The sequence below is a fragment of the Phacochoerus africanus genome, chromosome 12, assembly GCF_016906955.1.
Source record: "Phacochoerus africanus isolate WHEZ1 chromosome 12, ROS_Pafr_v1, whole genome shotgun sequence".
Lineage (NCBI taxonomy): Eukaryota > Metazoa > Chordata > Mammalia > Artiodactyla > Suidae > Phacochoerus > Phacochoerus africanus.
This window is the reverse complement of record NC_062555.1, coordinates 70,984,185-71,005,438: the sequence shown is the minus strand read 5'-3', so window position 1 is coordinate 71,005,438 and position 21,254 is coordinate 70,984,185. Positions and strand designations below refer to the sequence as shown.

General features: G+C 56.7%; 2 protein-coding genes across 4 annotated transcripts; one reads left to right on the top strand and one right to left on the bottom strand.

Annotated features, from left to right (window-relative positions):
• Positions 1–2,456: 2,456 nt before the first annotated feature.
• Positions 2,457–7,575, bottom strand: LOC125112799 (uncharacterized). Its single transcript, XM_047755218.1, has 2 exons — positions 7,363–7,575; positions 2,457–5,437 (listed from the first exon to the last, which is right to left on the bottom strand). Exon 2 carries the CDS (start codon positions 4,294–4,296, stop codon positions 3,454–3,456), a length of 843 nt encoding a protein of 280 aa, XP_047611174.1. The 5' UTR covers positions 4,297–5,437; positions 7,363–7,575; the 3' UTR covers positions 2,457–3,453.
• A 114-nt stretch (positions 7,576–7,689) lies between these two features.
• On the top strand, positions 7,690–21,005 carry AKR1E2 (aldo-keto reductase family 1 member E2). 3 transcript variants are annotated; one of them, XR_007131246.1, is made up of 10 exons: positions 7,690–7,833; positions 10,465–10,632; positions 12,107–12,223; positions 12,866–12,943; positions 14,728–14,850; positions 16,647–16,744; positions 18,811–18,883; positions 19,170–19,253; positions 20,225–20,399; positions 20,574–21,005. XR_007131246.1 is itself a non-coding variant. In XM_047755178.1 (10 exons), exons 1-10 carry the CDS (start codon positions 7,795–7,797, stop codon positions 20,614–20,616), a joined length of 906 nt encoding a protein of 301 aa, XP_047611134.1. In that variant the 5' UTR covers positions 7,691–7,794; the 3' UTR covers positions 20,617–21,005. The 3 variants fall into 3 exon arrangements, 1 of the variants encoding a protein (XP_047611134.1); XR_007131245.1 differs by having other exon boundaries at positions 20,225–20,454; XM_047755178.1 differs by having other exon boundaries at positions 7,691–7,833; positions 20,225–20,307.
• The last annotated feature ends 249 nt before the right edge of the window (positions 21,006–21,254 follow it).

Here is a 21,254-nt window from a genome sequence, read left to right as displayed (position 1 = left end):
TCAGCCTCACTCAGTGTGGACATGGGTTGGTAGCCTGACGCTAGGGTGGGTGAAGCAGGAGCCTCTTTCCCACGTGCTGACTCAGTGCAAGGCAGCCGGCCTCACATCCAAGTCCACCCACGGGCTGACACTCGGGCCCACAGATGGTGCAGGCCCAGGACCCCCCCCCCCCTTCACTGTATGCATGCTCAGTGTGCCAACGGCTCCCACTCTGTCGTTACTGCACGTCCCCAGCGGTCCAGGCTCTGAGACCCACGGGCCACCTCACTTCAGTCAGGCTGGCCGGAGCCCTGGGACATGAAAGTCACGGAAAACACCCCCCCACACACACATCCTGCTGTCCTGGTCCCCAGACCCCTCCCAGGGCCAGCTCAGTGCAGGGCTGAGTAGGGGACCTGGAGGTGGCAGAAGACACGAGTTGGCAGTTCCCACTCCCTCCTCCACAGCGCCCCCCCCCTTCCCTGGCAGGACCCTGGGACACGCTGGAGGTCCAGCCGCGTCCTGGCTGGTGTAAGGGGCTGGAGGGGCCCCCAGAGGTGGCCCCACAGTGAGGACTCAAGGCTGTGGGGGTGATTCCCGGTCTTAGGGAGCCCCTCCCAGGCACTCAGGGCATTCCCCCTGTTCTATAGACGAGCCACTTGGCTCTAGTGCTTGGGGTCACTCAGGTCTCAGTGACCAAGCCCAGTCAAACTGAGAAGTCCCCTCAGAGGCCATGCTGTGCACAGGAGCCCAAGAAGCGGCCCCTGAGCCCAACCCTGGAGGTGAGTCCCTGTGGATGGGGGCACATGAGGAGGAGGCAAGGGCTTGGCAGGGTCCCTGGGTGAGGAAAGCTCTGGGGGGCTGAGTGAGGGAGAGGGGTGCCCACGGCGGAGGTCCTCTGGGCCAGATCACAGGGCTCTGATGCCCAGCTAGGATCGGGGCCACTGCAGGTTGGGAGCGGGAAGGTGCAATCTGGGTAGTCTTCTCAGCCGCAGCATTGGCGTGGGGAGAGCTTAAGTGGTGTGTCATCTACCCAAGGGAAGGAGGAGACTGCCTGTGCCCTCCGAGGGCTGTGGTGCCTGCTCAGGAGGGGTCTGCGCCCAGAGATGTCTGAGTGAGGGGACCTAGGGGACAACCCCACCGCCTGGATTACCAGGGTGCTCTTGTCCATTAGCTCTTGTCCACCAGGCCTCCTGCCTGCTGGAGCTGTGCCTGCAGCCCCTGAGACTGGGGGCTTGGGGCTGTGTAGCCATTGCAGGCAGCCGTGCTGGGAAGGAGGTGCTGCTGGAAGCTGAGCTGAGGCTGTGGACTGGGGAGACTGAGGAGCTCGACCCCCAGAAGAGTCGGGGGGGGGCAGTGCATGGCAAGGTCAGCAGCAGCCCTGCACTCTTCAGGGTGCCCTGTAATAGGGTGCAGCTTTAGGGGCTTCTTGGTTCCTTTTGTGGGTAAGGATTGGGGAGCCCTGGGAGGGGCTGCAGGGGTGCTGCAGAGTCGGGCTTGGCATCTGTCCTTGGCCATCAGAGGACTCAAGGGCAAAGCTCATGTTGGTCTCCACTTCGGAGCCAGGCTGCATGTAACGTTCCCGGGACTCAGGGTCCTATGGTCTGTGGACTTGGAGCTGCCTCTGGCCCTGGCTCTTCGATGGGTGCCTTGTGGCTGCATGGAGGGCTGGCCGTGCAGTGGTCAGAGCCGTGCAGGAGTGGTGCTCTGGGGTGCCTGTGGCACAGGTGGCAGGGACCCGCCCCAGAAGACAGGAGGGAAGTTCTCCGAGGACAGCAGTGGTAATGGGCAGGGCTGCGTGACCACGGCAGCGCAACTCAGCAAAACGGAGTTGGAGCTTGGACCAGAGAGCACAGGGCGCCCCAGGCTGTGAGTGGGAAGTCAAGCCATAGACCACTCATTTCTCACGTGTGACATGACATATATTCTCAACAGCAAGAGCATTTCAGGTGCAAGTGGAATCCGAGAGTAGCCTGGGCTCCAGGTGGGGCAGAAAATGCCCAGGCAGCTGGGTCTCCTCTGGCTTGTGCTTGCCTTCCCACCACCCAGGCTCTCTGTGCCTGCCGGTGCCAGGGCTGCCTGGGAGAGGACTTGGTGAGCCAGAAAAAGAGGAGGCAAGTGAGCCCAGAGTTAGAGAAGGGAGGAAATCATAGGGATTAGAGCGAAATGAATGGAGCAGAGAGCAGAGGAGCATTCCTGGAAAACCACCTAAGATGATTAAAAGGTACCTTTTCTCTATGTAAATTTTAAAATATAAAGTCTAATAAATCATCAAGTATATGAAACAGAAACAGAACTTTTGGGAAAAAAAAAATTGTCCCCCCGGGCGGGGAGGGAGCTCTGGTGCGGAAGCTGCCGCTGCTCACCGCTTGGGGCTGAGGCTGGGAAGCTGCCGCGCTCATGTCAAAATGTGTGCAGAAATACAAGGGCCAAGAATAGGATGGCCGTGAAGCAGCAAGTTGGAGGAGAGACACTACTAGACTCTGAGACTTTTATTAAGCACCAGCCAACAGGGCAGGGGGCAGTGGAGTAGGCACAGGTCCTGCGCAGCGCCCCACACACTGCTTTCTTCCGGGGTCTCGTCCTCGGGCACCTCTGGTCGCACCCGAGGGACAGCTACACTGGTTCACAGGGCGCCCTTGGCCTAGAATGTGCCTCCCGAGGGAGGGCGCCCTCTCCTGGCGGCCCTGTGTAGGGTCCTCATCATGGAGCGGGGAGCGGCTGAGGTCCTGGCAGGTGCAGGCACCCCCGGCGCAGTCTCACTGAACCCGTCTTCACGTCACCAGAGGAGGCCGCTGCTGCCCCACTTCACGGAGGCGCAAACTGAGGCTTCCCTGGTCACTGCGTCTGTCTGACTTCAGAGCCTGTGCCCCGGCAGCAGGTGGCACCGTCCCAAGCAAGGCTATCTGTCCGGTCGCCCCCTCCCTTCCCCCCCCCCCGCCCCCCGCGCGTGGTCTTTCCATTGGTGGCGTTTTCCTTGTTGGACACCACAGCCACCCTTTGCCTTATGGCTCCTGGCCTCCTACGACACCTACAACAGCAGTTTCCACCCCGGGATTCTGAACACATCTGCTGTAGAGGCTTCCGCCTTCACTGGGATTTCCTTTTTAAATCATAAAGTGCTATTTTAAATACAGGCAAAAGGCACAATTAATCAGTCCCCACTTAAAATATGTGAAACAGATGCAAAAAGCCACATGTTACATCGTTTCATTTATAGAAATAATCCAGTCGAGGTAAAGCCACGGAAAAAGATACAGGAGCCGCTGCCGAGGGCTCGGGGCTGGGAGGAGGAGGGAGTGGCTGCCTTGGGGACCAGCCTTCCTTCCTTTTGGGGAGAGGAAGAGAGGCTGCAAGTGGACAGGGTGCCGGGTGCACAGCATATGGGGCTCTTAATGCCTCTGAACCGCACAATTTAGTCATTACAAGGTTATATTTTATTGAATCTGAATTTTAATGCACAAAATGTTAACATTAAATATAGCTCTGGTGCTGGGGAGGCGCTGGGTGTGGCCCCAGCTCCTTGTGGGGGGCGGGGCGCAGAAATGCAGCAGAGGATTCAGCAGAGGATGCAGGGGCCCAACCCTCCGGGGGTAGCTGTGGAAGCAGCCCCAGCTCAGAAGCTGCCCAGGAATGGGCTGGGCCCTTGGCTCTAGCTCTGGGCCGGCTGGGACTCTCTGGAGTTGACCGGGGTCTGCAGTCAGCAGCCGAGTCAGCTCTTGCGCCCAAGGGCCCAGGAGAGGCAGTCTGCCGGGCGATGGGTGTTCCGGTCTTTGCTCCTTCCCCTACGGCAGCCCCTGTGGGCTCCTCCCCGAGTGGCCTAGTAGGGACCCTCCTTCTCCACCCGGTCCCAAGTGCTTCCTCGCCCCAGGCTTGGCTCTGCCTCCCTGGGCTCCTGGTCCTCCCATGCAAGGAGGAGGAGGTGGGCCTGGGGCTCCAGGTCTGGGCCTCGCAGCGCCTGCGCTGCTCATAAGCCATCAGCTGCTTGAAGGGTGACAAGCCCATGGGCAACTGGTCCAGCCTGGGGCCCAGGAAGGGGGAGACGGTGCTGGGGGTGGAGGGTGGGCAGCAGAGTTGGAGTCTGGCTTTTCCTTCAACTGGCCCCTGTGGGGGCTGGGCTCCTGCTTCCCCCTGCCACCCAGAGGCCATCCCCCCACCCCACTCGGCTGCCAGGCAGAGGCCACAGAGAAGGTCCACGGCAGGAGGCTCTGACCACCTGACCTCCTCCAGGGAGGCCTGGCCACCCCTCTGTCCACCCCTTCCACCCCAGACCCTCGGTGCCAGGTGGGCAGGGAAGGCTGCGCCTGCTCTGCTCATGGCACACAGTAGCTCTCCACAGGCAGCTGGGCTCCGAGGCAGAGGTGCAGCCCTTCGTCCTGGGTGGGCCCTCAGATTGGGGAGGGGGCAGGCAGGGCGGGGCTGCAAAGGGGATGGATTCTCAGGCAGCTCTGAGCCCCCAGCCTCCCCTCTGCTCCCTGGGGCCTGGGACCACAGCCCCCCAACTCCTTTCCTCCTGCAGAAGCTCCCCCTCCCCCGCCTCAGTGCTCTAGCAGGAACCGCAGGACGTTAGGGAGCCAGGGTTCTGTCCAGCACCTCCCTCGGCCCCCAAATGTCACCACCGTGCAGAGGGGGCCCTCTCTCATTGCCTGCTCACTTCTTCAGTTGTCCCCAGGGCCTGTCCTCCTGACAGCAAGGGCAGAGGGGACCCCCACCCCAGGGGAGGTCAGGAGAGCCTCCTATGTGTCCACTACCTGCCATGGCGTCCAGGGGGACTGGCGGACTCCAGACCTGAATGGAAGCCCCCCTTGGAGGGGGCAAGGGTTTTGTCTCCTCTGTCCACTGAGCTCAGCGAAGTGCCTGGCAAGCGCCTGTGCACGGCAGGTGCTCTATACTGTTGCTGCCATGCAGCTTCTCAGATGCCTGCGTCGACCTGGAGCCCCTCATCCCCAGGGATCCCCACTCTGGCCGCAGCCGGGACAGGAACACTGTCCCCAGACAGAGTGTGAAAGCTCCTTTACAAGTGGAAGAGCCTCACCCGAGGTCACAGGGCAAGTGAGGCTTGAAGCACAGGGCATCTAAGAACGGCTACGTCCTCTCCAGAGCTGGACACAGGCTCGGTGCTCCTGGTGCCTCACGCCACTCAGTCCTGGCAGGATGCCTCTGAGTTTGGACCTTGTAGCACCCCCGTTTCCACAGGAGCAAACCCAGGAACAGAGAGGTGACGGGAATTCCAAAGACACACGGCTGTGCCGCAGAGGGGAAAAGCGCCCCCCTTCTCCCCAGCAGGCCCAGGACCTTCCGAGTGCCGGCGACATTTCAGCAGGTAGACAGAGGTGGGGCAGAGGAGCCTCTGCTCTGGCAGGCAGGCCCCAGGCCCTCCACCAGCTTCTCCAGCGCCTCCCTGCATGTCGCATCCAGCTCAGGGGTGACCTGTCTTCATGCTGGGGTGGACCAGGGCCTGGGGTCGGGGGGGGGGGGGGTGAGTGAAATAATGTATGTTAACAGCAAGAAAGTGAAAAAATACTCATGGCCATTATGTGAAGTCAGAGCAATATATAAAGAATTTTCCCCCAAATATATGAAAAGCAGTTTTGCAACTGGCCAGGGAGGAGCCGATTGGTGGAGGCAGAGGGAGGGAGGAGCCCGACTCCTTGCCATTGAGACCCGGGCCGCTCGAGGGCAAGGCCCCGGCCTGAAGCCCCACAGCCTGCTGCCCACCCCCAACACGCGGGGTCTGCGCAGTGAGGACCTCACTCGCATCTGCTTCCGGGCGTCATTAGGCCTGTAAGAGTCAAGACCACGAGACCCCAGGGGGGACGTCACATGTGACCCATGTACAAACTCAGAGATGGAAGGTTACAAACCGGGGAGGGATGGGAATGTAGCTGGCACTCAACTCAAAACAGGCGTCGGTTCTGCCGTGATCTCGTGAGAGACACCTCCCCTCTTGGCCTCGTGTCCTAGTTTGTCCCTTGGGGAGGCTTCTCTCGCATGAAACTCTCCAAGGACCCCCCACATTTAGAATCAGGCCCCCAAGGGCCTTATCTTGCTCCCCTAAGCGGCCCTCTGTGTCTGGGTTCGCAGGCACGTGTAATCCCTCCCCCAGAGGGCGGGTTCAACTTAGACACTGGCTTCTAACCAACAGAATAGGACAAAGGTAATGGGCTCTCACCTCAGAGGACATACAGAAAGTCAGTGACCCTGTCTTGCTTGCTCTGTCCTGAGTACCCCCTGCCCACCATTGCAAAGAACCAAGAGAGGGCTCAGCAACTGACCTCCAGGCAACCTGAACCCTGCAAATAACATGTGGGCAAGCGGGGGGCGGGCGGCTTTGGGAGCAGGGCCCAGTGCCCTGGAGACCAAGAGGCAGAGGCTCCCAGCTGAGCAGAGCCTGGAGCCTGGTCACAGAAACTGAGATGCTTATTCTTGTAATGCTTGTTCTTGAAAGCCACTAAGTCAGCATGATGCTGTCACAGGGCACCAGACTTGCTAGTACTTCCTTTCAGGCTGAGGATCTGACCCTGCCCTCTCCCCTTCCTCCTCCCCGCGCGGGCTCTAGTCACCCAGGCCGCCTCTTGTCCTACCTCCTTCCCGGGCCAAATTCTCCTCTGCACCTCTGGGCCCCACGCCGCTGGCAGATGTGCCCAGGGCTGGCGCCTCCGGTCTTTCTGGTCACCAGGAGCTCCTGGCCCTCTTTCCCGCTCCCAATTTATTTCCCTAGAGCACGTGCTCTCCTCTTTCACATGGATTTGCTTTTCTGCTTTGGTCCACCTCCCTGCAGGGTCTCTGAGTTCCTGGGCGGGGCAGGGACCACGTGGGGCCTTTCAGCCCCGCCCACAGACTTCACAAGACCCCCAACTCGGGGTGAGTGCTGAGAGCACAATTGATTAATGAATAATGAAAGGATCTCAGGGCCCCTTCCACCCTCCGAGCAGCTCATACCGTGGAGGTGGAGGCTAATAATAAGAGGTGCATGCTGGGTAGGAGGCCGAGGGACACCCAGAATAACCCTGGGTGTCCTTCCCAGAGCCAGTTACTCCGTTGACGGCAATGGGCACAACCGCCCTCTGCTGGTCAGCGCCAGCACTGCGGCGCCGGGCAGGAAACAGAAATTAAAACACATCCTTGCAGGGTCATCAAGTCAGTGAGGTCCCTGTGGGCTCCAGGGGTGGGGGTGTCAGGGGACCTCGCATCCTGCATGTATTTATTTTGGCAAGTCACCAATGGAGAACCCAGGCCAACAAACTCTTCTACGAGCCTGTGAGACTCTTGGGGTCCGACCCAACACATCAATTTGTGGAGGAGGAAGCAGGCCTTCCCTCCTGTCTCTTGGGAGGGTGGAGTAGGAGTGTCGCCAGGGGAGTAGGACTATCGGGGGCTTACCCTCCTCCAAGGCACTCATTGGTGGACACAAGGCCCCAGATCCTGTCCTCTTCCCGCTGCCCTGGGACTGGCCTGGCCCAGACGACCCTGGGAACCTCCGGATCCCTGCTCAGCAGCCGGCATCTTCAAGTCCGGAAGCAGAGAGCCGCTGGAGTGTTGCTAGAAGACGGGCGCTGGGTCGGCTCCTGCCGAGGTCCCGATGTCCCGCGCCGGCGCCGGCGCGTGCGCACAACCACTCCCCGACGCCCAACCAGCGGCCTCTGCGCTTGCGGGCGTGGCCACTGCCTGAGTGCCCCGCCCACTAACCAGCCACCTCCGCCAGTCAGCCAATCAGGCCACCTGTGTCCGCCACGGTGCCGCCCCCTAAACTGGCTGTCCCCTTAGGTGGCGTCCCTCTGGAGTCGCGCGGCAGCCCCAGACCTGATCTGAACAATGGAGAAGATACCTGTCCTGGGCCTGGGCACCTGGAAGGTGAGGCAGCCTCGCCGTCCGGGAGGGGCGGCGCCTTTCCTTGGCGCGCGCTGACGTGGGGGGGGGGGGCACCTGCGGGGCCACCTGGGGTGGGGGCACCCTTCTGGACACCTCGGAGGAGACGCCTGCCGCAGCCTCCACAGGACCAGCTGGTCGCCCGCACCTGCCCCCCCCCCGGGGGGGGGCTCTTGCTGTGTTTGAAAGATGGAATATTTAGGTAGCAGATTTTCTGAAAATGAGGGTTGTCCTTATGGTATTTCATATTGAGTCCCAATCATAATTATTCAGAAATAATGTCTGGGAAAGTCCAGAAGAAAAGGTTGTCCAGCTTGAATTTGGGCAGGAAGATTGGCAGTTACCCGGCAGATCAGAGCAGCAGACAACCGGGAGATGGGGAAATGTCTGTCTCAAAAAGACAAGGAAACGCTGTCATCGCCAACTTAATTTTGAAAAGAAACTTTGAAACTTTGCCTTCTTCCGGGTGTGAAAACCTGATAGCAGAGGCACTGGACCTTTTTCTCGACTTTGGACTTTCTAATTGCTGTCAGGACTTTAGACACAGCACTAACTAAAAAGGCTTTCCTATTTGCTTTAAAAAAAAAATGCAGAAAACCCCTTAGGTTTTGATAAAAAGATACTCATTTAAGAAGTCACATAGGAAGTTATTGGATGGGTAGGAATTAGAATGAACAACCCTTGCTCGTTAAAATATTATTCAAATTATTTCTTCTATTCACTTATCAACTCGTAGAGGTCAGAAATGTGGTTTAATTCATCGCAGTTTGGCAGAATGAATTGGAATTATTTCCTCTTTTCCTTTTGTTGGAAGAATTTTGTTATAAAGTGGGGTGAATTCTAACCTGTAATTTTTTTTTGCAGCTATGTGTGTGTTGTATTTAATTGCTTCATTTTAAAAATAATTACAGGACAGTTCAGTTCAATTATAGAACTTTACTTCTTACGTTTTTCTAGGAATTTTTCCATTTCATTCTAGTCATTGATAATAGTTTCTTATATTTTATTTTATTTCTTTCTTTTTACAGCCGCACCTGAGACGTATGGAAGTTCCCAGCCTAGGGGTCAGATCAGAGCTGCAGCTGGGCTACGCCATAGCTGCTTGGGACAGCACCAAATACTTAACCCACTGAACAAGACCAGGGATCAAACCAGCATCCTCACAGAGACAACATCGGGTCCTTAACCCACTGAGCCACAACAGGAACTCCCAGGTTCTTAGATGTTAAATCTCTCTCTCTTTTTTTAAATCTATATGTACTGCTTTTCTTTCATGTCATTTTTTTTTCTTCTTCCATTTTTTTATTACTCGAATGAATTGATCACATCTGTAGTTGTCTAATGATCATAACAATCTGATTTCACAGGATTTCCATCCCACAGTCCAGGCACATCCCCCCACCCCCCAAACTGTCTCCTCCAGAGACCATAAGTTTTTCAATGTCTGTGAGTCAGCATCTGTTCTGCAAAGAAGTTCCGTCTGTCCTTTTTTCAGATTCCACATGTCAGTGAAAGCATTGGATGTTCTTTCACGTCATTTAAAAAAATCAGTCTTCTCAGTCTTGTCAAAAGTTTGTCTCCTTGGGAATTCCTGCTGTGGGTTGGCATCAGGTTAAATCCAGCGTTGTCTCTGTGGTGTTGCAGGTTTGATCCCCAGCCTGGTGCAGTGGGTTAAGGATCTAGCGTTTCTGCAGCTGCAGTGTTGTAGGTCGCAAACGCAGCTAGGATTCCCTCCCTGGCCTGGGGAACTTCCATATGCCTTGGGTGTGCACCCCCCCCCAAAAAAAAGTTTGTCTCCTTTATTAAGGGGTTTCAAAGGACTAACCTCTGGCCTTGTCGATGTTCCCTACCGATTGTTGATATTCATTCTTATTTTCATTTTCTCTTCCCTTGTAATTTCTCGGTGGTCCCTCTAACTCGAGATGGACACTGGGTTCATTAGCGCTCAGCCACTCTGACCATGTTCTTGTTACGTGAAGATCCTTGTACTGGTGCATCTTGTGGGGTCATGTGACGTTCACGTGAGAAAGCGCCTTGTGAGCTGCGAAGCCCTCTGGGAACGTTGGGTGCAGTGATCCCGCGCCCCGTCCCGTGCCTCTTCCCTGAGTTCCAGGCCCCTCGCCTGCTTGAGCAACCCTGTTTCAGGGAGCCTCCTTTCCCACACGTCCACACTCTGTTCCTTTGGGTTCTGGCAGGTGCTCCGTGTGATGGATTACCTTTGTGCGCACCTGTCTAGCTTTACCTCTGGGCTGACGGGCTTTGTGGGGAGGGGGTGAGTCTATACCTCCTTGCATCTCACTCATGGTCATTGTTCATCCTAAATCCATTTATTCCTTTGTCCATCCTGGAAGCACAGCATCTAGCTCAGTTATTTACAGGCACTAAAATGACTGCAAATGTAGCACATCCCCACGTAAGTAAAGGAATTTGAACGTAGATAATCTGTGACTTCTTTCCGAACGACACTCCCTAATTTTACGATGGATTCCTGTACGGAGGCAGTAGCGTCCTTTTGCAGGTACTGCTGATGCTGCATTGTTCTAGCGGGAGAGGGGCAGGCCTGGGCCGGGCTCTCCCGAGTGTTGGCGGATTACTTCTGCTTCATTCATTCTGTAGGCCGCTCCGGGGGAGGTGACAGAGGCGGTGAAAGTGGCCATTGACGCGGGCTATCGACACTTGGACTGCGCCTACCTGTACCACAATGAGAAGGAGGTCGGAGTGGGGATCCAGTCCAAGGTGGACGAGGGCGTGGTGAGACGGGAGGACCTGTTCATTGTCAGCAAGGTAGGACCCCCGCGAGAGGGCAGGGCGCAGAGCACCCCTGGGCTGGGCCGAGAGGGGGTGGGCTCGGCACGTGGGGGCCTTTCCGGTCTCCTCCTAGCAGAGGTTGACTCCATCCCTGCTTGAATGCGGATGTCCGTGAGTACTGCTTCAAGAATACATGTAGAGCTTTTACAGATATTTCAGGAGTTCCCATGGTGGCTCAGCGGGTTAAGAACCCAGCATAGCCTCTGGGAGGATACGGGTTCAATCCCTGGCCTCTATCAGTGGGTTAAGGATCACCCAGGGCTGTGATCGAAGGCACAGGTCAAAGATGTGACTTGGATCCGGTGTGGCTCTGACTGTGGTGTAGGCCAGCAGCTGGAACTCCGACTGGACCCCTAGCTGAAGACTTTCCATATGCTGTGGGTGGGGCCGTAAAAAGACAAAAAGATGAGACTGGGGATCTGACGTGTCCTGAGTGATTTCCAGGCCTCCGTTTCCATAATTGGCAGGATGTAGGGTTGCTTCAGTAGTGGATTTGCTCTTCTGGGTCACTCTGAGTTACTCTCGGTGCTTCATCCGTGCTGTCTAAAGCCAGCTTGGAGCGTTGCTCAGGAAGAGGCCTCGGGGTGAACTTGGCTGATCTCCTGATCGTTACGTGGGTCTCTTAACGGGTCTTTCGCAGGCTCGCCCCTAAGTTGGTGACAGGTGGCTCTGAGTGGATCAGAGCCAGCCGTGGAAGTGTCATCTCTATCCTCGAAATTTGGAAGTCACGGAAATATAACTTAAAAAAATAAATCATGTAAATACCATCGAGAGAGTACTGTTGCTGACGGTGTGATGCATGTAGTTCCAGTTTTCCTCTCTCTCTTTTTAATACACTGTGGTTTGTTTTTGTATCTTTCAATCCTCTTTCTTTTACTTATTTTTGTTTTTTGTTTTTTGTTTTTTCTCTTGCTGTGATGGAGCCTTCAGATTAGCTTCCGAGGGAAACAATGCTGACAAAAAGAAATTACAAATTTTCTACCTAGCAGAGGGTATGGATGGAAATATCTAAACTTACTCAGTTTAACCTGCATGTTTATGAGCCCGCGTGATGGTAGAGAACCTTTAATATGAATTCTCTTTAAGTGGGAAACACAAGATAGAAATTCTTCTGACTTTTTTTCCTCAAATCTTTTCTGCCTGTGGGCATTTTGGGGGTTTGGTTTTGCTTTGGGTCCCAAAGAACCAGACAGCCCCCCTGTAAAGTGCTTCCCAGTGTCGTCCAGGTCCTCCAGCGGGCATCAGGCAGAAGGGGCCCCCCCTTGCCGTTCCCTCCCGGGGGTGTCCTGGAACCGTCTGAGGGTAGCGCCCCTGCCCTGTTGTCTTTATTGCCATCGGGTCTTGGATGTCATGTGCCCTCCAGACCCTGGGTTTGTGGGATCAGGCGAGGTGTGTTAACATGAGCCAGGCTGTGGGCATGTGTGTCACTGCTTCCGTCCCCTCCCTGTAGCTCTGGTGCACCTGCCATAAGAAGTCCCTGGTGAAGTCGGCCTGCACCAGGAGCCTGAAGGCCTTGAAGCTGGAGTACCTGGACCTGTACCTCATACACTGGCCCATGGGCTTCAAGGTACCGCACAGGAGCCGGGAGACACCCGTGGGCAGCCCCTGCTCCCTGATCACGTCGCACTGGGCAATGGAAGAGCCAGGGCACGTGGGGGCCACTTACCTCCAGCACAGCCACCCTGTGGCTTGAGGCAGCGGCCGGATCAGCAGCTGCAACGGCTCTGAGTGCCGACTTTAGGTTTTACCACTTCCAAGGCCTCGCTCTGCACGGGCAGCCCTGTACTGATTCTCTCTTCCTTATGTCTCACCACGACGGGGATTCTTGGCAAAGAAGGGGAGATGCTAACGCTGGACCTGGGGGGCTGAGCTCTCAGGTGGCGCAGGAGGGAAGACAGGCCCCCTTTCCCCATTCTGCGCCCGAAATTGCCGAACGGTGTCCTGACAATGGGCCGGGATTCAGGGTCTTCCATTCCTACCCTGTGGGGGGGTGAGGGCAGTGAACCTCAAGGCTGGTGGGGGCTTTGCCCACCATGCATCTTAAGAGACCCCAGCCCTCGGTCTTGCAGAGGTGGAGGCTAGAGAAGGGCAGCCGCCCGTGGGAGTCACATCCAGGCTTCCTGACCCCTGGTCCAGTGTCCTTCCCTGGCCTCCCTCCGCTGGCCCCTCCAGTGGTCACGGTGAGCTCCTTTTCTTCTGGTTCTCACAGCCGGGGGAGGTGGACTTGCCTGTGGACCGCAGTGGCATGATTGTCGCCAGCAACACGGATTTCCTGGACACGTGGGAGGTAAGCTGAGCCTCTCCCCGCCCCTCCATCCTGCCGACGGTCTCTGGATTTGAAGCCACGCGGCCTGGGGCTGCCTGCGGCCTGGGGACGGACATCTGGCTGGGGACCTCAGCGTGGCTCATCTCTCTGAAACATTTACTTTAGGGATAACTAATTCAGAATTCGCCTTTATTCTCCTTTTTTTTTTTTTTTTTTTTTTGAGTAAAAACATTACATGACCATTATAGAAAACATGAAAAGTTGGGAGTTCCCATTGTGGCGCAGCAGAAACAAATCTGACTTAGGAATGATGAGGTTGCGGGTTTGATCCCTGGCCTTGCTCAGTGGGGTGGGGACCTGGCGTTCCCGTGAGCTGTGGTGGAGGTCGCAGATGCGGCTCAGATCTGGCGTGGCTGTGGCTGTGGTGTAGGCCAGCGGCTGTGGCTCAGATTTTACCCCTGACCTGGGAACCTCCATATGCCACGGGTGTGGCCCTAAAAAAAAAGAGACAACAACAAAAAAAAAGGATAAAAAGTATAGACCTTACAAAAAGTATAAGGAGGACAATTTGAAGGCCCGCTTCTTTACCCGCTGGTGACAGCCACTGCTGCTGTGGCGTGGGTCCCTTTCACTCTGTGAGCGGCTCAGAACAGCAGCTCTGGCAGCTGGGGACATTTGGGGCGAGGCTGGGGGAAGGGTTCCCGCCTTGAGCCAGAGTCCAGAGGAAGAGTGACCAGGCCGAGGCAGACGGGGAGCCTGGGAGTCAGGGGGAGTGGGGAGGTGCAGGGGAGGGCGGGACAGTCTGAAAGGAGCGCAGGGCCGGGGGGTGGGTCTTGCTGACACAGCTACAGCTTCGAGCCTGGTGAGCATGAGCAGGTGGGTGAGATCCTGCACACCCATGGGGGGCATGTGGGGGGTTGGAGGCGAGCACGTGGCAGGTTCATGCTGGGACATGCTGAGTTCAGGAAGATGGGGTTCAGGAACCCCTCGTGTGAGATTGTGGGGAAGAGACGGGAGGGGTTGGGCCAGGCCCTCTTCTCCTCCCTTTCACTTAAAGGGTGAGTCAGAGCTCCCCTGAGGTGTCGGGGCTTCAGGGCCAATGTGGGGCCCATCCCGTGCACTGCCCTGCCCTCCTCAAGGCTGTTTGTGTGGCTGAGTGAGGGTCCCGGGGACTTCAGGGATCACAGGTGCACACAGCCTCTGGTCACCAGCCTGTGGCCGCTCAGGACTCATCGCTGACGGCTCCCGGCACCAGGCCTCGCTCTTTCTGAGGCTGAGGGCCTGTCCGGCTGGCTGGTCAATGAACAGCCCTGGAGCTCCTGGAAGTATTAAATGGCAGTGGACTAGGAGCTGTGGACACAGCGTGGTGCTGAAAAGACTGCAATCCAGGCAGAAGCCAGGGGAGGGGGCAGGTGAAGGCGGCGGTGGACACCCCCGCAGATGCCAGGCAGACCAGAAGAATTCGCAGTAGCGGGAATAACAGTGTCTGCACTGTGCTGGGTTTGCGGATGCCAGCCCTTAGCCGGGCACTTGTGTGCACTTGTTGGCATAACCCTAAGACAACCCTGTGGTGTGGACACGGTTGTCCCCAGTTTGCAGGTGAGGAGACTGCGGCTGGGTGGGGTCACCCAGTGTGCCCAAGACCCCAGCTACGTAGTGATGGGCTGGGAGCAGGCCCGAGTGCAGCGGCGCTGATGAAGCATCAGGGAAATATTGTCACACAGAGGCCAGGGTTTCACATGCCGTGCGGACGATCAGCGGGGCCGACCGGGCCCAGACGCCCCGAGGGTCTGTCTTCCCTTTAGGCCATGGAGGACCTGGTCATCGAAGGCCTGGTGAGAGCCATCGGGGTGTCCAACTTCAACCACGAGCAGCTGGAGAGACTCCTGAATAAACCCAACCTGAGGGTCAAGCCAGTGACCAACCAGGTGAGCAGGGGACCGGCTTAGAGGCTGTGACAGTGGAGGCGGAAAAGCCGTTTCTTCCACGAGGCCCCGGGAGGAAGCGTGGAGCATGAAGTAGGCATTTCCCCCAGTGGCTGTCAGAATCGTGGCCGGCGGAGGGGTCAGCCGGAGAAGGCGAGGAGGCAGGGGACCTCCTGTAAAGGTGGGCTGGTGAGAGGGGGAAGGGCCCCGGGTGGGCTTGGCTTCCCACCTGCAGCAGCAGGCAAACCTCCAGGGGCGTTAGAAGTGGCCAGGGCCCCAGAGGCCCTGATCCCTCCTTAGGGATGCGGCTGAAAGGCGGGTGGGTTTCCTGGAAAAGCACAGGGACCCCTCCACTCTCTGGCTGTGCAGATCGCCACCTGGAAGGCGGGGACAAATGACGGGCCCTCAGCCCAGATTCACGGGTGCCGCTGAGACGTACAACAGAGACACGATGTGTGTGGGAGGGGTATATTGTGTCCTCTGCGCTGGCTGGCTTCACCCACAGAAAGAGCATTGCTTTGCAGCACTTTGTGTTAAACCTTTGGTTAAAGTGTTAGGTGCATACAAAAAAGCGCACCCGTGACAAGAGAGCTTGAAACATCCCCATAAGCTGAGCTCAGCTCTGACCAGCATCCGGGTCAGGAAACAAACTTGACCAGCCCCCCAGAAGCCCCCTCCTGTTCTCCCCCCACCCCCACAAAGGGCAGCGGCTCTTCTGATGGCCACAGCATCAATTCGCTTCAGAGCTTTCTGGGAACCACGCGGTACCCCGCATGCTCAGTTGTGTCCGGCTCCTTTCCCTCCGCGTGGCGCCCATTAGACTCCTTCACAGCCACGTGTGGCCTCAGGTCACCCGTCCTCTCTGTGGCGCCCCCGTGGGAACACAGCGCGGTGTCCATTCTGTCCTCGAAGGAATACAGAATAGACCATCAGGTCCTACTCTTTTCTCTGAATAAGCCCTTTCATCAGGGGCAACAGACACAGAGAAGCATGTGGGTCTTGAAAGGCAAGGCCCTGCGCGTTCCCACCAGCAAGCACGCTCACTCACCAGCAGCCAGAGCAAGAAACAGAACACTGTCCAGCTCTGGAAGCTGGAGGGTCTGTCTCCTACACAGGGTTGTGGACCCCCCCGCCCCGGGACGCCCCCCAGGTTTTCAGGGAGCCGGAGGCTTCCCTTTCGAGGGGGTTCCTGGTTGTCTCTGATGCTCTGGAAGGGAGCATCCATCAGGTCCCTTCCTGGCCTGGGTCGTACAAGACCCAGTGCGGAGGGGGCAGGGGTCTGCTCTCCAGCTTCTCAGAATGTCCACTGGGCCAAGGGACAGGTGTCTGTCCCCTGTGAATCCCAGCGTCACTCATTTCCTCAAAAGATATTTATTGAGCCCCTTCTGAATGTCCAGCTTGTTCTAGATGCTGAGGAGACATCTGTGAACAAAACAAAATCAGACCTGAATCCCTGCCTCTGGCGCTTACATCCTAGCTGCCGCAGATAGACAGGAGCAGAAAGTACAAGATATGTAAGATGTCACCAGTGATACCCACGTGTCACAGGGGGTGGGAGGGCCGTGGTTCCTACCCAAAGTGATGGGGAAGGGCCCCCCGGAGCAGCTGATGCTCGAGTGGTCCTGATGCAGGTGTTCACGGCGGGCTGGCCTCTCGGGGACCACAGTACAGCACCTCTACTTCACAGGCGCAGGCCCTCCAGGGGGGCCCCCAGCCCATCAGTGGCAGAGGCAAGGCAGGAAGGCAGGGCCTCCCTTCAGAGGACTGTTGGTCAGTGTCCTTGGTCTTCCCCTTTGTAGATCGAGTGCCACCCATACCTTACGCAGAAGAAGCTGATCAGTTTCTGCCAATCCAGAAACGTGTCCGTGACTGCTTACCGGCCCCTTGGTGGCTCCAGGTAGGAATGGGCCAGGGGTCGAGATCGAGGCCCAGCCGGAAATAGCTGCACCCTCCCGTGTAACTGGGATAGTTAGCAGAGGGTTTGCGGAGGGCGTGGGCAGGGTGTGAAGTGACCCCAGGCCCCATGTGCGCTCTGGGCACATGGACTCAGGAGGGGCCCACGTCGAGGGACGCCCCAGCTGGGAGTGACCAGCTTGCTGACTCTTGACCCGTACAGATGCACTCCTGGGCCTTGAACGGGCTGCCTCACAGACGCCTCCATCCCACAGAATCCAAGCGCCCCGTGTCATCTCCCAGAACCTGCACCGTGTCCTCTGCTCCACGGCAGCCACGGGGCCACCACCCCCTCGGCCCCTCAGACCAAAAACCTGGAAGTCACCCTTTCTGATCCCTCTGGGCCGATCCATCGGCAAGACCCACTGATTCTCTGCCACAGAGCTCGGGATCTGTCTCTGATCTCTGCTCTGTCTGCCCTAGCGAAGTAAGGAGCCTCAGGCGGTAGAAGCAAGAGCTAGACCAGACCTGCCCAGCTCCCACCCCTGTCCACACGGTCTCAGCGAGGAGCCATCCCCGTACAATAGTGTCCCTTTCTTGTTTAAACATCCCCCAATTCTTTTTTTTTTTTTTTGTCTGTTTGCCTTTTCTGGGGCCGCTCCCGCGGCATATGGGGGTTCCCAGGCTAGGGGTCAAATCGGAGCTGTAGCCTCCGGCCTACACCAGAGCCACAGCAACGCGGGATCCAAGCCACATCTGCGACCTACACCACAGCTCACGGCAACACCGGATCCTTAACACTGAGCAAGGCCAGGGAGGGAACCCACAACCTCATGGTTCCCCGTTGGATTCATTAACCACTGCACCACGACGGGAACTCACAAAAGTCCCTCAATTCTTGACGCAGCCTGCGAGTCCCTGCTGGTCTGGTCTCTGCCTCTTCCTAGCATCATTTCTTCCTGCAAACACTTTGCACGGATCATCTGAACTTCCTTGCGATCCTGGACAAAACATGTTCCTTCTCGTCTCCGTGCCTTTGTTTACAGTGTTCTCTTTACCTAGAAATCTCGTTATCTTTTTTCTGAAATCTGGTTAACTCCAACTTCTAATGCAAGGCTCAATTCAGCATCACCTCCTCCAGGAAGCCCTCCTGATGTTTGATGTTGGTCCACAGCCTTGTCACACTACCTTGTCCTTATTTTCTTCTCGCTCTCTCCCACATGTCAAGGCTCCAAGGACCACATCTAACTCCTGAGTCTCAGTGGCTGGGATGTGTTAAGGGCCCAGAGAGGCTGAAATTACTTGGTTATTACCCGTGTGTTTCCTATGTGAGATGGGGCATGTGTATTTGAACTTGGTAGTTGCAGGGGCGTTCCTAGAAGGCCAGGTCAGACTCTGCAGCCGAGCTTGGGGCAGTGGAACCTTTGGCGGGGGGGAGGGATGCCAGGAAGGGGGCCAGCTGGAACCCCGGGCTCATGGCAAAATGAAAGGGCTGCTTCGTCCACTGTGATGGCTGTTTCTAGCGTGGTGCTTGAAACATAGTAGCTGCTTACGCGACCTTCCCTGGAACATGGTCTCCAGCGCGCTGAGGGCCTGAGCCCTGACCCCTGCTGGACAGAGGCTCAGGGACAGAGCGTGGTCACCATCTTCACACTGTGCACTGTTTCACGATCTCAACTTCTTCTTTGGTATTTCTGAAATTACCGTCACCAACAATTATTTATCAAGGCTCATCTGTGATTCAGTGTCTTCCAATAAGAGTAAAGAGGTCAGAGGGTCTTTAAATGGTCAGAGGGGCCAAAGCCTGGCGGACTCGCTGCCTCCTATGTGCCGGCGCTGCCGCCCGCTTCTCGAGCAAAAGCACCAAATACACCTGAAAAGCTGCGTGTCACTGTCTCCACTGAAACCTTCGCAGCGGCTTCTCTGGCCGCTCCTCTGAGTCGTTTACATGTATGACGCTGAGCAGGTGTTGCGACCACACAAAGTACATCCAGATCTCCTGTTTGGAGAAAGGCTTGGTTTTTTCTGACAGCTGCTCTCATAGCCACCGCCCTGTGCTCTTCTCCCTAGTGAGGGGGTGCCCCTGATGGAGGACCCCGTGATCCAGACTATCGCGCAGAAGCACGGGAAGTCTGCAGCCCAGGTAGGCGGGGCGCTGGTCCCGGCCCTGATGTCCCGGTTTGGGGGCTGGACCGCCTTAGTGAGTTCTCCTTAAGGCAGGTCCTCTGAGCTTCTCCCGCTGGAACAGCTCTGAAAACGCCGGTTTGGTTCCTAAAAGGCTTTGCAGTGAAAGAGCTTGGAGTGAAGCTCCTGCCGTCCCCTGGCTTTGGCGCTTGCCCTGCGCAGTAGCGCGGGCACCGGAGGGAGAACGCTGAGCTCTGCCTCCAGCAGTCCCCGCTGATTTAGATTTTTTTTTTTTTCCCCTGCAGATTTTGATCCGGTTTCAGATCCAGAGGAATGTGATAGTGATTCCCAAATCTGTCAACCCAAAGCGGATTCTTGAGAATTTCCAGGCAAGTGTCTCCTCCTGTCCCTTTGGAGGGTTTGGGGTCACGTGTCAGCTCTGGGGCAGAGCAGGACGAGGGTGGGGGGCCCCACCGGAGCCGGAAGCCCCTCCCTCTGTGACTCTGACACTTCGACGCCGCCACTGGGGAGGGGGCAGGATGAGGCCCCAGGAGCGAGACAGGCCCTTGTTGCCGCCTGGGATCCTGTGAACTAGGTTGAAAGGGAAGCGCAGAAGAGATGGGCTGCAGGGGTGCGGGCAGCCAGAAGCCCGCCCCCCGCCCCCAGGGCCGCCCCGTTAATGCCCTGCCCTGGCTGCCCGGGTCCAGAGATGTTCACTCGCTCCCCTGCACGCAGAGTACCCCGGGCCCCAGCTCTCCCTCCAGGCAGAACTTTGGTTGGCGCTGAGTCTCTGATTTCTACTAGACTTCGGGGTGCAGGACCCCCGTGGGCAGAGGCTGGCCCGTGCTCTGTCCCCTCTGAGTGGACTCGCCGCTCCCCCCCCCCCCGCCCTCTCCCCCTTCCCGCTTCTCAGCTGGGTTCGGGGTCCCCTCTCCCGGGTGGCCATTTCCTCCTGTGGCGAGGGCGTGGCCCTCGGGGACAGAGTGGGGATGGCCTTAGCGGGAACAGACCGCAGTTACCCTGCGCAGGGACACTGCAAGCGTTAATGGTCCTGGGCCCAAGAGACTCCGTAGATGGTGGGTGTGGAAGAAATATTTTTGTTTTCTGTTTCTTGGGGGGTTTTTTTTGGGGGGGGGTGGGGGGTGGGAAGATTCTGTCCTGGAATGTCCCTTTACACTTGCAGGCTGCCGTCCCCCCACAGCCTGAGGTGGGCAGAGCCCACGTGCCTTTTGGGGCTGAGGCCCATGTTCAGGGGAAGGTCCTGGTGTCACAGGTTGTCACAGGTTGTCACAGGTCACAGGTCCCTCTACCAAATGCCCACTGACCTGAATCTCCTGTGACTGTTTCCTTTTGGTTCCAGGTGTTTGACTTTGAATTATCAGAGCAGGATATGACTGACCTCCTCGGCCTGGACAGGAATCTGCGTTTGTCCGCCTTCCCCATGTAAATACGGCTCCTTTTCCTCCTTCCAAGGGGGCGCAGCGATGTCCAGGGCAGGGCTGTTTCCTGCAGGGGCGTCTCTTATGTGCACCCAGGTGACTCAAACCTTCTTCTCAGGATCCTGTCCTCCCCAGAAGGGCCACTTTCGAGGTGAAACATAAGACTAATTCACTCTACACTAGGGAGTTTAAAAATGGATAACTATGTTTTAAAAGTTTCTCTTAAAAACAGTAATCGTTCTCTGTTTTGACTGTTTTTCTGTTTTTCAGAGCTGAAAACCACAAGGATTATCCCTTCAAAGCAGAGTACTGAGACCCTGCTGGGCCAGGCAAAGCCTCACCTCTGCCAGGGGCGGGGGCCACAGCTTGAGCGGAGTGGAAGGTTCCGGAGACATCTGGAGAACTGAGTGAGGTCTGCCATCGGAGGGGAAGCTTGGAGAGAGTGAGCTGTGAACCCCTTAAAGTCTTAAGGCTCCGTGGGGCACACGGTGTGACGGGCTTCTCACAAACCTGCCGCCTGGCCTGTACTCTCCCACAAGGATGTTTGATGGCTCATAAGGTCACATTTTAAAAAAGTGTGTTATGGAAATATTTGATTATCTATTGCATAGCTAATCTCTCTCTGCTACAAAAACAGTTCTTATAAACATTAACAAAATGATAGATTCCCAATTAAACAATGATACTGGAAGAACGCAGTAACTCGCAGTTGTTGATTCCTTACTGTGCACCAGGCATTGACTCTGCAGAATCCCCCTAGGAGCTGGGTGCTCTTTAAGAAGACAGGCGTGTGGAGGGCGGGTGATTTCCAAAGACTCCACGGTTGTGAAGGTTGAAGCCAGGATTTGAACCTGGGGAAACTAATAAGCAAATTAACAATAATAGAAAAAAATCAAATTGACAGGGCTTTTCCAATCTCCCCACTCAAAGCAGCAAAACAAAACAATGAAA

Bases quoted from the DNA above. Each gene is read 5' to 3' on its own strand.
- AKR1E2 (XM_047755178.1), top strand. From the start codon at position 7,795: ATGGAGAAGATACCTGTCCTGGGCCTGGGCACCTGGAAG. The intron at 18,884-19,169 runs GTAGGCGGGGCG...TTTCCCCTGCAG, and splicing joins ACGGGAAGTCTGCAGCCCAG to ATTTTGATCCGGTTTCAGAT. The intron at 19,254-20,224 runs GCAAGTGTCTCC...TTTTGGTTCCAG, and splicing joins GGATTCTTGAGAATTTCCAG to GTGTTTGACTTTGAATTATC.
- LOC125112799 (XM_047755218.1), bottom strand. From the start codon at position 4,296: ATGAGCAGAGCAGGCGCAGCCTTCCCTGCCCACCTGGCACCGAGGGTC.